Consider the following 15284-nt stretch of genomic DNA (forward strand, 5'->3'; position numbering starts at 1 on the left):
CTAATACTTTTAAAAAGATAAAATCAATTTAAATTAAACATTAATTTAACAGGTAACTGATGCAAAGAAGTGTGCTTCAAAAACTGACTTCCACCAGTAAGGCTCCTTATGCTAACTCCTTGTTAATGACTCCTTGTTCTTAAAATTCTGACATGTCCCATCAGAATAGACTTCTTTCTTTAGAAAGAAAACTAACTTTTACATCCATGTGAAAGTTAACACAAAATGGTTTCCCCATTTCTTTCATGGCATCCGTTGCTACTTCTTCCCAGAGCAGAAAGTATCTTTGTCTCTTTTTTTTTATTTGTCTCTATCTCACTAGTTCACCTTATCATCAAGATGTGAAAACTGCATTTGATTTTTAAAAGGTTTCATTTTGGATTTCTTTCCCGATGTCTACCAGATCATGTGGACTTGTCTTTAGGCAAAGTTATTAGTCTCTGTTTCTCTATTCACGATATCTATTTCACCTTAATTTAGATAACCAATTTATACCATAACACTCTTGCAATGTTCAACATCCATATCACAGGCATGACATGAGAGGGTGATGAGATCAACAATTAATTTTCTGAACCAAGCCTGCTACCAGACTAAAAGATTGGATCCAAAAACATTCCTGATGGTCAATGCACAAATAGATTGCAAAACATCTGTACACATTTACTTAAACTCTGCAATTATCATGTCTTCCCTCAGGCAATGATGACAACAGTGCAAAAAAAGCACACATGCAGATCCACTGCACTGTACATCTTTATTTGCTTCCAGTGTGTGCCCAATTCACCAGCAATTGAACAACCACCTGTTCCTCAGTCTTATTACTATCCTCGGGAAGAGTTTTACATTGAAGCAAGTTGACTGAGAGTTATAGTTATCTCCATCTCCAGGGAAAGAAGTTTGAATACATGTACAAACAGATTCAAGAACTGCTTCTTCCCTCCTATTATCAGACTTTTGAATGGGTCTTTCAAATGTTAATTCTAATCCGTCTCTCTGTATCTTCTCTACTTCTGTAACACTGTATTCTGCACTCTGGATAGTACAATCTGCCTATATAGCACGCAAAACAACACTTTTTCCTGTATCTTGGTACATGAAAACAATCAATCAATCAATCAATCAATCAATCACACATGCTTATAAGGAGAAGTCTGAACTCTGGAATGCAACAAAAGGGAAAAAAAAACATTGTGAGCATTCAATAGATGCTGTAACATTGTCCACTGAAGCATAGTATTTCTCAGCTGGGGCACTTTATCTATACAAAAGATTAGTTCCACTGGTTAGTGCAAGTGATTTAACTCAGTTCAGGATTCCATGACAAACACTGTGGATGTGCATATGTTATCCATGTCACTTAGTTTGCTGTATTGCAACTTTAGAAAATAATTAAATGAAAATGCAGTCCCCTTAGTTTCTTTTACTTGTACATAGGATGTGCGCATTACTGGCGTATTATCTATCCTTAATTGGCTTGGAGAAATAGTGATGATCTGCCATTTACACCATTGCAGTATTTGAGGTATAGGGATTCCCACAGTTTTGGTAGGAAGGAGACTCTGGGGTTTTAACCCAGTGCCAGTGAAAGTATAGTGATCTAGTTCCAAAACTGGATAGAGTGTGACTTAGTGGAGAACTTGTCGGTGATATTCCCATGCATCAGCTGCCCTTGGCCTTCCAAGGTGGTGGTCACAGCTTTGGAAAGTACTGTCAAAGACGCCTTGGTGAATTACAACTGTGCATTTCGGGAATGGTACACCTCTGTCGCTGTGTGGCAATGGTGATGGGAGTGAATGTTGAAAGTGGTGAATAGAATACCAGTGATGGTACTAGTATAGAATTCACTGGTCCTGTAGATGCACAGATGCCCATAAATTCAATCTATATTCTATAGTAATAATGGGATATTTTGAATTCTTACTTGGTTGTTATGCCACAGCTCTTATGATCAGGTGTCTCCAAAATAAACCTCTCCAAACGGCTTGTGATGCAAACAACCTGGAAAGGAATGCACAACAGCTGTGTAACAGGTGTGAGAAGCTGGGTCTGATAAATGTCCTGATATCTTTGCCAACTCCTCTTGGAAACAGCATACAGAGTTATGAGGGTAGTTAAAAAATTCCATTTTATATAAAATTTGAAGTCGTTTGTTCAGGACAAAACAGACTTTGTTATCTGTCATGAATGAGCGCATGCGACACCCTATTCTTTGCAGCTGTACTATTATTCACAATGAACTTTTCTGGCAAAAAGAGGCCAGTGTTTATACTTTCATTTCATAACTGAGCTGTCACAGGATGCCTGATATTTCATCAACAGAGCCAGTGCTTTCATTTTAAAGTTATCCCTCTACAATTTGATCAGAGTCCTCAAGGAATTACTTCAGAGAATACATTTCTTTATGTTTTCAGCTTGTCTAGAATGTTCCAGAAGTTGCTTCATACTGTATGTAAAGAGCGGAGGACAGAAAAATGCAAATTGCATCTTGCCTCCTCAAATGCCAACCATTTGGTTTCAGTCCTGGTAACTTGGGCGAGGACTTTAATCTAATTACATGCTTTATTTGCAGCAATTTGTTTTTCAATCAATCTTGTTGAACAAGAAGAAAACCCTGCTACTGTGCACTCATTTGTGCTGCATTGTCCACAGATAGCAGTTTATGCCCGAGTCCCAGTCTGCACTGCCCCCACCTCTGAGTCAGTTAAATGTCATTTTCGAATGAGCAGCAAGTAAGGAACCAGGGAAATCTCAATGCTTTTTAAAAACTTAATTGTAAACGCAGTGCAGTTAGCATAGACTTCACTTCCATTTGGATCAGAATTTAGCTTTGTTCAGGGCTAATTCAGTATTACTTGCAATGTTTCTGCTTTATTCTTTTCTCCCCCCTGTTGCCAAGGCAACCACTTTCACTCAAAACATAAAAGAAAATAAAGCCCTGGCTGAGCTAAGAGCGAAACAATGAGCTTTCTTCATATTCTAGCCCATAAAAGTTCCAAAAAATGTTATAACAATGCATTGGTTGATACTATTGGTGAAGTTTAACTGGTCTTACTGAACTTAAGTCAAAAGAAAAAGAATCTGTAGTTTCTTTAGTGAAATTTTGCTTCTAAAATGCTGAAGTTCATTTTGGGTTTCTGGTGAATCATCTACTTTGTGAATAAGATTTTGTCTTGTTGCAACATGGTGATGGCCAAACCAGTCTTTTCCAAAAGGAATTTTGTCTCATTCTTGCTGATGAAAACAGCACCGTTAATTTTCTTTTCTAAGTTGTTTCAAATTCATTCTGACTTTTAGGTGAGCTCAAGCAGGCAAATTGCTGGTTGGCTGATTGTCAATAAAGTGACAGATAGCTCAACTGTTACATTTAGGTCAATTTAACCAACTGAAAGCTAATTCCATGTGTGTGTATATACGCAAGCGTGTGTATGTGTGTGTATAATACTTACACTTCAGTAACTATCTTGAAAATAGATCACCACAGAAGAAGACATTTTATATGAAAGCCACAATAATATCGAAAGACTACAAGAACTCATGTGCTCAGTTGGTAAAGTCAATGAGAAACTGAATCTTAGAGATCAGAAAGTCTCAAGTAGATTCTTGCCAAGATTACCTGATCTTAACTGATGTCAGATCCATCTTGTCACTCTTAAGGAAAACCAACAATCATTTACAGTTACAGCCTGGCCTGAAGATAACAGGACTGGACTTGGATGAGCTGTGACCTCTTGCCAAAGTTAAAAATCACACAACACTAAGTTATAGTCCAACAGGTTTATTTGGAAGCACTAGCTTTTGGACCGCTGCTCCTTCATCAGGTGGTTGTCACTTGATGAAGGAGCAGCACTTGAAAGCTAGTGCTTCCAAATAAACTTGTTGGACTATAAACTGGTCTTGTGTAATTTTCAACTTTGTACATCGCAGTCCAACACCAGCACCTCCAAATCATCCTTGCCAAAATAGTCTTAATAGTCACTGTGTAATCAATGTTTAAGAAATGGCTATTTGAATGACAAACTAGAGGAAATTTTTTATCCATGGAACTATACCCGATTAGGAGAAAATAACTGGGAGTTCCCTCAAGAGTTGCACCTGACTTTTCTGCAAATGTGGGGGCAACATTTGTTTATGCTGTAGTCACAGAACAGAAGTAACTCTGAAGAAATTCATTCACAGTTCCCTCTTGAGGTAAATAACTAAGTGGAGAGTTAAGATTTGGATTTGGTACATAAGTATAAATCAATGGAGGGGCCCACTTCAGGAGCATCATGACTTTACCAAACTTAGAAGTCTCTGGATCAAGTCTTAACAACAATATTTGGATGTAATCATTTATGTTTGTTAACTAATATATCAAATGTGCTCTATCATTACAGCTAAATAGAGGTATTGCAGGCAGCAATAAAATGGCCAGGAGCAAGAGGCTCAATATAAATTGAAAGTGCTTTGTGGGACATTTATTTGTTCAGCTATCTTGACAGGACACCAAAAGCCTTGCTAATGCCCAATGGGGTCCTCATTTCCTGACTGACCTTCTGTTGTTTGAGAATGACCTGTCGTCAGAATCTTCATGGACTGAAAGCAAAGTTTGACACAAGCCCGAGGTGAGGTGACAATGAGGTGTCCATGGGCCTTAATCAGAGGCCAGTGCCACTCTGACAGGAGGGGAATCTGTAGCTTAAAGGAGACCTGGGTGGTGTAAATAGGGGAGGCCTAAAGATCTCAAATAAGGCAAAGACTGCCTGCAGACAGCAAAGTATTTACCAGACAAAGCTCTTTGTGTGACTTTTTCTATAGAAATTAAGGCGTTATGAATGCTCTATAAGACCCATTAGACAACACAATTGGCAGCAGCAGATGGATTCCGTAAGGACTCAGCTATTCTGAGCAATGCTGTTTTTACCATGTCTTTTTGTAGTCTGATGTGTGTGTTTTTACTTCTTCATCCCACAACAGACTGTGACTCATACTGCAAGGCTTCCAAGGGAAAACTGAAAATAAATATGAAAAAGTATTGCAAGAAAGATTATGGTGAGTAGGATCTTTGCAACAGTTCTATTTACGTAGGATCATAATTCTCCTTTTGTCATAAGTTCAGAGGTCCAAGAGCAGATTTGTTCATTGTCCTTTTCGATGTGTCATCTAGTTTGTGAATTGAGTTATTCAAAAGGAATAAAATTAATTATTTCTGTTATGTATTTGTCAGATCCGTTGAAATTGAATCATATCTGCAGTTAAAAGCCTAAAGTTTGCTCTTGACGATGAGCAAATTTCATTGTAAAAAATTATCAAGGAAAGGTGGGAAACATTACTGATCTTAAAAAGAGTTTGGTAGAGTGAACATTAAGAAATATTTTAGAGCCAAGATTGAACCTAGAAGAGGAAACACTGCTTCTTCCATTCAAAATCCAATACATATCTGTATAATAATTGACTCATTGTCTACCCTCTTTTAACACTTTGTTTATGAATTTAATTCTTATACATTTTCTTCCTCCATCTAATGATCAGCTTAAATTTCCAAGGAAAGCAAACCAGTTAGGAGTATGTCTTATTATTTCATATTTTCCATGTTAAACATATTCCCATTCACATGATAATTATGGATGAGAAAAGCTGTATCTTATTTCATTTTTCAGAGATGCCTTAAAATAAGCCACTTCAGCACTGAATCATTTCCTAGAAGATTCCAGGGCTTTCACCTCTATTATTTGCCCTGGAAATCTATTCCAGGTTTAAATCATTTTCTCTGGAGAAGGTTTTTCCAGTATGTACCCTAATTATATTTTCTAGTTTAAATCTAAAATGGCTCCCACAGTTTATTTTAAAATAGATTCTACACTTCATTGACCACAGCTATTATCTCACCTGATAATGCACACATATACATTTTGTAATACAGTATACATCATAGGTCAGAAGTGGTAACCTTGGTAAGAACGTCAAGGTCAATGACAAAATACCAACTGCTGTTTAACTAAAATCCCTGTCTTGTGGTAATTGATACTGCCTTTCTGTGAACATGTGAACATGAAAGTCTATGCATAATTCAGTTTGTTATCCTTTTAAGTGTACAACCTGTTAAACGCCCATCTCCTCGCTATATTGTATTAAATGTATATCCATGTCACATCAATGCCCTCAGATGTATATTTCTATTTAAGCACTTAATTCTGTTTTTAAAAAGGCCACGTGCTTCTCTAATTATTTTTGCAAGCCTGTTAGCTTAAATATATATATGTTTATCATTTGTTCTTTACCACACCATTATTTTTCTATTTACAAACTGTAACCTAAACTTTTAAGTTGTTGTCAATATTTCTGATCTAAACAATGTACAAATATTTCAACCAATTTCAGTATAATGCAGCAGCAAGTTACAGATGTACTTCTTTTAAAAATGTATCATGGTCTAGTGTGCCAAAGGTGGTGGGAAATGAGTTACTAAGTTAACAGAAATATTTTGAATTGCTTCACATCTCTTTAGGCTGCTCTTTGTTAAGCTTTTGAGTGGTGTGTTCCCTACACGGAAAAACTGATTACCCTATCCATGCCATCCCAATTCTGCATGCCTTCTCCCACCACACCATGCATCAGCCAAAGAATTCAGTCACATTATTGGCCTCAACAATATGGCCTGAAGAAGCATTCAGAAGTCGATATAGCATAAAAAGTTACATAGATATGCTAAAAAATAAGTATCCAAGTTCTATACACTATGCTTTACTAACAATTACAAGTAATGTGACTATTAAACTTTTCAAAAATCATTAGTCAACAAATCCTTAGAGGAAAAATAACTGAATGAGTATCCCTTTTATCATGTAACTCATTTCTTGGATTTTTGACATCTTGCATTCAAGCTTTGTGTGATAACACTTTGGGATCATTTAGAGTGTTAGTGCTGTGCTGACAGATAAGCAGCCAACAGTACAAAATTATCCACTCTTATCAGTCACAGTTGCCATGCATGACAGATAAAATTTATATTGCTGGTTCCAGCATGAAATTTAATCAGCAGATGCAGGATTATTGATGGATGGTTATTAAGAAATTAAACAGATTTTTAGAATTATTATTATGATTATGTCAACAGGCAACCCATGAGCCAGTTTCTCCTTCTGAAAGTTGACACAGACAGGATTGATTATGTTGTTTGAAAAAAAACTTTATTGTGATGAGTTTCTGAAAAACACAATTTCACATTCTAATGAGCTTTTATGCTTCAACTATGTGTCCAAGCATTTAAAATATGTGGAGTTAATCTTATGAAGAACTGAGAAATTTGATGGATCCCACAAGCACTTTTTAAAGCAGATTTGATACAGCACAGGACTTCATATGAAGTTAAACTTAAATGTTCTCAGACTGCACCGATGGGGAGGGGGGGGGGGGGAGCTAATTTTTTTTTGAATTGATTCCAGCTTTGAAGTAATATGGTGACTTCAACATCATAATAGTTACATTGTAAACGCTCACTTAACGCTGTCAGATTTTGAATTGTCACATTAAGGATACTTCATGAAACAACTGAAAGATATATTCTAACATATATATTCCAAAGTCATTAAGTTTGTCCAGTGAATATTTCAGGAAGATTAATAATATTTAATGTTCAGTCTATGTTGTGATAAATGATCCCACTTGAGGCAGTGAAAGGAATGATCACTACCTCTGGTTTTCGAGACCCTGCTTCAGTATTAACCAATATCTAGATCCTTACTGGAAGTGCATGGCTGTAAGGTTTGGGTGAGGGAAGGGTTTGATCAGATAAGGGCAGTAGCTCTGTTCAAACAGTTTGTGCATATTCATGACCAAGGTTGACATATTAATGTATGCCTGTTGTAGTGATTGTAATAAGGTCAGCCAGGTGGACTCATAGAATAGGAGTTCCCTGGTTGGACCAGATTAACAGGCCCAATCAGGGACCCCTGGCTGACAGATAAAAAGAGAAGTGTCAGAGATTCTGACACTTGGAGAGCTGGCTCAGAGGGAGCTGGACCAGTGTCAGGGACTTTCCACTTAGAAATAAAGGGTGATCTGGTGATGGGATACCAGCCTCTATGGAGTTACTTCACCAGTCAGACAAGGTAACAGAAGATACGTAACACCTTTAAAGTTATATCTAAGGAATTAAATGGCTTTAGAGAGGAGATTAGGAAAATTGACCAGGTCAACAAATACCATAAAAAAAATAGTTCTTAGGACTAAAGTGATCAAGGATATGGGCAGAAAGTATGGAGTTGGATTATCAGTCATAAACCTATTGAATGGTGAAAAATGCTTGAAGGGCCGAATGACCTACTCCTGCTCTTATTTTTGATGTTCCTTTATTTCTAAATAAAAATATCATTAATTTGCTTCCCTCCACTACTGTAGTCACTTCCCTGAGATGGCACTTGTTGTCCTCCAGTACTTTGCTTACATGGCCACCAATTATACTTCATCAAGGCTACACCAGAGGGACCATCCCATCATTCATCCTTTCTTAACTGCCTCAGCTGTGCACTGCAAATGGGGAATTTGTAGAATAGTCTTTAGCCAGAATTTAAAGTCCTTGGAAAAAGTTGCAGGAGGGTTGCAAGGAAGAACTATTAAACAGAGTGAGGGTTGATAACCTGGAACTCACTGTCCACAAGGGTGTGGAAGTAAGGACAGTGAATAATTTCAAATGGCAATTGGACAGGCCGATGAGGGAACAAAATGTCCACGGCTATGAGGATAGCATGAGAGAATGGAATAGATTGCATTACTTTACAGAGGACAGGACTCATTGAGCTGAATGGCCTATTCCTGTCTCCACAACTTTCTAAGAACTCTGGCCAACTTTCCCCAATGCTGACCAAAGGCATTTAAGATCAATTGCAGTACATTGACCAAATCTCCAGCTGCAATGTGAGAAACAGCATTGTCTGCAGATCAAACCTGGCACTGGTGTATGCGGTTCAGCTGGTCATAAGTTAAATTCAATCAGCAATCAAGGGTGCCCACAATTTTCAACATGTTTTTCAAATGCTTAACTTGCAAATGGAAAGAAAGTTGCTTCAAATGCTGAAAATCCCTCAGTTGGAGACATTGCTTATATCATGTCACAGTATTTCTGTCTGTTTAATGTGTGTCACCATTTATCAGCTGCAATTCCCTCCCTAGACGACTGCAGCAATTATGTTGGACTCCACAATGATGTGCAGCTCCCTCAGCAACAGTTACTCCAAACCAATATATTTGTACTGATACAAGTTAAGTCAATTCTATTCACTTAATATTCATTCACCAAAATTAAGAACTAAATGAAAATAAAGACCATATTTTCAAATTAGCTTCAGATGGAATTGATGGTGAATGAATATTACTGAAAACATAATAGGTAACACTGTAAAATTAAAGCAGCTGTCACAAGAATCAATGACTTTGAACATGTTTTGTTTAGAAACTTCATCCACATTGATTCTGTGCAGCAGTAATAGAACTGAACAGCACATTGGTCCCCTATGCTAATGCCCATTAGGGTTGCAAACTTTGGATCAAATGGTTATGTGCATTCGCAGTGTGGAATCAAACTTATCAACTTTTCTGCATCTTGCATATAACTTGCACTTTGTCTCAGTGGCTCAATTATTTCCATGGGCACATTTCTTAAGATTAGATATCGCTTATATAAAATTGCCTCTGTGGTTTGAAAGCATAGCTGGTGCTCTTCAGAGAGGCAGTTAAGGAGTGTTGTACTGAACCACTCTGTTATTTGGTTTATGCCGATAGACACGGGAAGAATTCCTTCATGCACTATTTGTAACAACTGATAAAAGTCTGCTCATAATGAAACTGTTTTCAATTTGGCCATAATTAGTGAACAGAGGAACTCATTCCTCCAAATTTCCTCTTTGAAAGGTTGTTTGATTCTGTAACAGTTCATGGGGCCATGCATTCTTTTATTTACCACAGTTACAGATTGTTATGCACCATGTGATATTTTCAAAGTACAAGTTTTGATGTAACTCAGTTCACATCAGATCTAGAATCAGTAAATTATTGCTCTGCATGTAACCAACACTGTTTCATGGAGGTGTAGCACCACGACACCAAAGTAGGCCATAATTTGCTCAATGTTCCCAAATACTTGATCATTAGCCAAATGTAGAGCATTGTAGTTTGGAACCAGTTTTAATACCCATGAACAAGTGGAGTGAATACAGAATTTGACCATAAGTTAATATGGATTCACATTGCGAAGTGGACTGCAATCCCTTCTTTTTTGCCAGGTCACTACATTGTGTGAGGCCCTGCTCATGACAAAGGTCACATCTTTTTTATGTGTAGGGAACAAGAGGGCCTGCTTGGTTTTGTGTGGTAGAGGAAAACCACTTGCTGGTCTAACAAGAAGAGGCTCTAGGGAGACTTTCGCAACTAATTACAGGATACATTGATATGATAGACTTGTTACAGAGACTTTGAGGAGGACCAGATGCTAGCTGCCACTCCTTCAAGATCCTAAGCTGTTCTGTACACAAATCCACAAGACATCATCATCATGTGACATTTAAGGATGGATGCAAAATGATGCCCCGTGATACTACACCACACAAATGAATTTTGAAAAGTGTGATTTAGAAATACTGTCCTGTCTGCTGTCTTATATCATTTTGACCCCACCTCAACGACAACTGCTTCTTAGAGTAGCTTTTTGTCATTTCTACCATATACAACTGATACAGTAAAAATGAGACAGCATTCCTCCAGTACCAAAGATGCTACATGGACAGCACAATCTACACAATTGTACATGGCATAACGTGTATAAGAAGTGCAAAACACGCATGTACAGTGTAACAGAAGAATAATAAATAATAGACATTTTTCTAGCAGCAATTCAAAGTCATACAAAGAATTGCAGATGGGAAAGATCCGATCATACTGTGTTAAGGAGCCTGATGGCTTGGGAGAAGAAACTGTTGGATTCTGGATCAGTGGTGCTGGAAGAGCACAGCAATTCAGGCAGCATCCGAGGACAGGCAAAATCGACGTTTCGGGCAAAAGCCCTTCATCAGGAATAAAGGCAGAGAGCCTGAAGCATGGAGAGATAAGCTAGAGGAGGGTGGGGGTGGGAGAGAGTGGCATAGAGTACAATAGGTCAGTGGGGAAGGAGATGAAGGTGATAGGTCAGGGAGGAGAGGGTGGAGTGGATAGGTGGAAAAGGAGCTGGGCAGGTCGGACAAGTCCGGACAGGTCAGGGGATCGAGTTTCTGGAGGTTAGAAGCTAGGATGAGGTGGGGGAAGGGGAAATGAGGAAACTGTTAAAATCCACATTGATGCCCTGGGGTTGAAGTGTTCCGAGGCGGAAGATGAGGCGTTCTTCCTCCAGGCGTCTGGTGGTGAGGGAGCGGCGGTGGAGGAGGCCCAGCACCTCCATATCCTCGGCAGAGTGGGAGGGGGAGTTGAAATGTTGAGCCACTGGGCGATGTGGTTGATTGGTGCGGGTGTCTCGGAGATGTTCCCTAAAGCGCTCTGCTAGGAGGCGTCCAGTCTCCCCAATGTAGAGGAGACCGCATCGGGAGCAACGGATACAATAGATGATATTAGTGGATGTGCAGGTAAAACTTTGATGGATGTGGAAAGCTCCTTTGGGGCCTTGGATGGAGGTGAGGGAGGAGGTGTGGGCGCAGGTTTTACAGTTCCTGCGGTGGCAGGGGAAAGTGCCAGGATGGGAGGGTGGGTCATAGGGGGTTGCACAGTCTGGCCAACAGAGACCAAATGTTCTGGCATCTTCTGCCAGATGACACAGGAGGGAAAAAGAGTTTGAGTGAGGGGTGTGTGGAGTAATGCCTTTTGGATGCAGCAGGTGGAGTAAATGTCTGTAATGGAGGGGAGAGAGACCCCGATGATCCTCTCAGCTGTCCTCATTATCTGTTGGAGGGTCTTATGATCCAAGATGGTGCAATTCCCGAACCAGGCAGTGATGCAGCAGCTAGGGGACTCTCAATGAACCCGCTGTAGAATGTGGTGATGGGCGGGGGGGAGGTGGGAGGTGGGCTTTCCTCAGCCTGTGCAGAAAGTAGAGATGCTGCTGAGCTTTCTTGGCTATGGAACTGATGTTGAGGGTCCAGGTGAGATTCTCTGCCAAGCATACACCAAGAAATTTGTTGTTCTTCACGATTTCCACCCATGTCCAGTGGAGAGTGGTCACTCCATGCCCTCCTAAAGTCAACAACCATCTCTTTCAGCTTGTCCACATTCAGAGATTGGTGCAGAGCCAAAAAGCTGTCAGTCAGGCGTTGCACCTCCTCTCTATATGCTGACTCGTCGGTCGTGCTGATGAGATCCGCTACAGTCGTATTGTCAGCGAACTTGATGATGTAATTCGACCTGTGCATCGCTGCATAGTCATGTGTCAGCAGGGTGAACAGCAGTGGACAGTGTATACAGGTGTCTTCATATTAAAGTGAGGGCAAGTAAGTTTTTTTGGAGTATAACATTTGATATTAGTGGGGTCCCAACTAATTTTAAAAAAATGAACTTAAGGTTTTCATATTTTTTTTCTTGCAAAATGTTTATTTCAAATGATTCTTTTGAATCAATTTTCTGAAAATTATGCTATGATCTTAGAACAGGAAAAGGTTACAGTTTACAGCAGGACTTGCTATGGACACAATAGTTAACAAAGTTTCTAACACACTCAAGGAGGATGACCAATTGGTTTTATAATTTTTAACCAACAATAATGATGGAGCAGATGGCATCCATTAACTGATTATTAATGCATACCAGTAGCAGTCTGTGATCAGGACCAGTTCAATTACACAACCCGGAATGTCTATAAATGGCCATCGAACAAAACAACAGCCTGAGATGGCATCTGACAATCATCCCTGCCAACATTCTTTTTGAGATTTTAAAGCAACTGTATAAGTTTCAGCCGTATGTTCCTGTAAAAACAGATTCGTAGCAGTTATTAAATCAAATATTTCAGGAATTCTTATATACTGGATCCTTCGAGCTTGCATTAGTTATTGAAGTTCCTTTGGGGTGAAATCACACTTTACAATCTTACTGCACAAATACTGAATGCATTCGGTTTGAAACCCGTTTCTTTGTTTATTTTAAGTGTGGGCAGCACCTATTTATTTCAAGTGATAGAACATACAACAGAGAACATAGAACAATACAGTGCAGAACAGGCCCTTTGGCCCTCGATGTTGCACTGACCTGTGAAGTAACCTAAGCCCATCCCCTTACACTATCCCATTTTCATCTGTATGCTTATCCAAGGATTGTTTAAATCTCCCTAATGTGGCTGAGTTAACTACATTGGCAGGCAGGGCATTCCACACCCTTACAACTCTCTGAGTAAAGAACCTGCCTCGAACATCTGTCTTATTATCACCCCTCAATTTACAGCTATGCCCCCTTATACAAGCTGAGATCATCATCCTAGGAAAAAGACTTTCACTGTCTACCCTATCTAATCCTCTGATCATCTTGTATGTCTCTATTAAATCCCCTTTTAGCCTTCTTCTCTCCAATGAGAACAGACCCAAGTCCCTCAACCTTTCCTCATAAGACCTTCCATCCAGATCAGGCAACATCCTCTGCACCTTTTCCAATGCTTCCACATCCTTCCTGTAATGGGGTGACCAGAACTGTACACAATATTCCAAGTAACGCTGCATTAGCATTTTCTATAGTTGCTGCAATGACATTACGACTCCAGAACTCAGTCCCTCTACCAATAAAACCTAACACACCATATGCCTTCTTAACAGCACTATCAACCTGGGTGGCAACTTTCAGGGAACTACAGAACATCTGTCTTAGAACTGTGTGCAAAGCAACTTTGTATCAAGGCATTCAGTGTTAGTATAGAAACTCCACTGATCACATCCTATATTAGTTTAGGAAGAAATGTTCAGGAATATTCAGCCAGAACATCATTGAATTTATTTCGAATCTCTTGTCCCATCACTATTTTAAAATATTTGGAAGAGGAAGGCTAAAGGCTATGTGGTTGAAGGGTTATCTGTGAGAATGTCAGTTCAAATAGCTAACGTTTACAACTCCAAGTAAGCATTGTTGCTTCAACTTCACTTTAACCTCCTCATTACATTACAAACTCTTCTGAGAAATGCTGCAAATTATCTATTGGAATTGTTAATTGTTCAAGTCTTGCAGTCATCATCTGGTTAATGGAGGTCATACTAAAGGAGCTTTGTGTTTGCCACTTTCCCCAGTCTATTAAAACACAAATGTGCTGTTACGAACAGTAGATTGATGTGAAACATTGTGACATCACCAATAAACATCAACATGTCTGTGTATAGCTGGAATCTGCTGAGGTCACTAATGTACATTGAAATAACTCCACAGAGGCTGGTATCCTGTCACCAAGGCATCTTTTATTTACACATGGAAAGTCTTTAACACTGATCCAGCTCTGTGTGAACAGAATGTATGACACTTCTGTTCATATCTGTCAGCTAAGACTCCCTGATTGGGGCTGTTAATCTGGTACAATCAGGGAACTCATATTCAATGAGGTCCACCTGACTGGCCTTGTTACAATGACTACATCCTCCCCCTCTGAGTCTGAAAACATAGGTCAGTTCTTTTTTATGGAGCTCCTCCTGGGCGTTTAGCACTGGGTCAGGTTCCTCTGACTCTGCCTCTGATATAGGCAGTGCATAACACACAGTAGCTCGTCTCTTCTGCCCAGAGCATCTCAGAAGAAATTCATTCTCCTTTTCAGGTGGCAAAGGCATTGAGGCAGCGACATCCACTGTATCCATTTCAGATTCTGAGATATCTTCAAGACTTGATGGTGAGGGAGAACCCAGGAGTTCCAGAACAGTCAGAAAAGTTTGCTCTTGACCTGTCTGCGAGTTTGCACCTCTCTGGTCCATGTGCTTGTTCAGGACCATCGCACCAATCCAAACAGTATACTTCACTGGACCTGACATCGTGTTGACCATGACTCTCACCCATGCTGAGCCATTCCTGTGGTTCCTACACCAAACTTCATCCCCTGAAGTAAAATCTCTCTCGCTTAGTAGAGTTTTGTGTCCAGCATTGGTATACCTGATGCCGTTTCATGGTTGCCCCGCCCACTCCCAGCTCCGGGAATGTCAGATATGACCTGGTGCAGAGTCTTCTCCCCATTACCAACTCTGCTGGAGCTATTCTTGTAGTTGTATGAGGGGTGGTCCTATAATCAAGTAGGAATTGGAACAGTTTGGTATCTAGGGAAGCTGAAGATTGTTTCTTTAAACCTGCTTTCAAAGTTTGGACTGCAC

General features: G+C 39.6%; 1 protein-coding gene across 2 annotated transcripts in view; it reads left to right on the forward strand.

Annotated features, from left to right (window-relative positions):
• Window positions 1-15284, forward strand: part of ntn1a (netrin 1a) — a 214240-nt gene that overhangs the window by 162118 nt on the left and 36838 nt on the right. For both annotated transcript variants that reach the window (XM_043714648.2, XM_043714647.2), the window contains one exon: window positions 4960-5034. In XM_043714648.2, coding sequence (XP_043570583.1) covers window positions 4960-5034 — 75 coding nt within the window. The remainder of the gene's footprint in view (window positions 1-4959; window positions 5035-15284) is intronic.

This window comes from Chiloscyllium plagiosum, unplaced genomic scaffold, assembly GCF_037043375.1.
Source record: "Chiloscyllium plagiosum isolate Xiang-an unplaced genomic scaffold, Cpla_swu_hap1 HiC_scaffold_25, whole genome shotgun sequence".
In the NCBI taxonomy this organism is placed as follows: Eukaryota; Metazoa; Chordata; class Chondrichthyes; order Orectolobiformes; family Hemiscylliidae; genus Chiloscyllium; species Chiloscyllium plagiosum.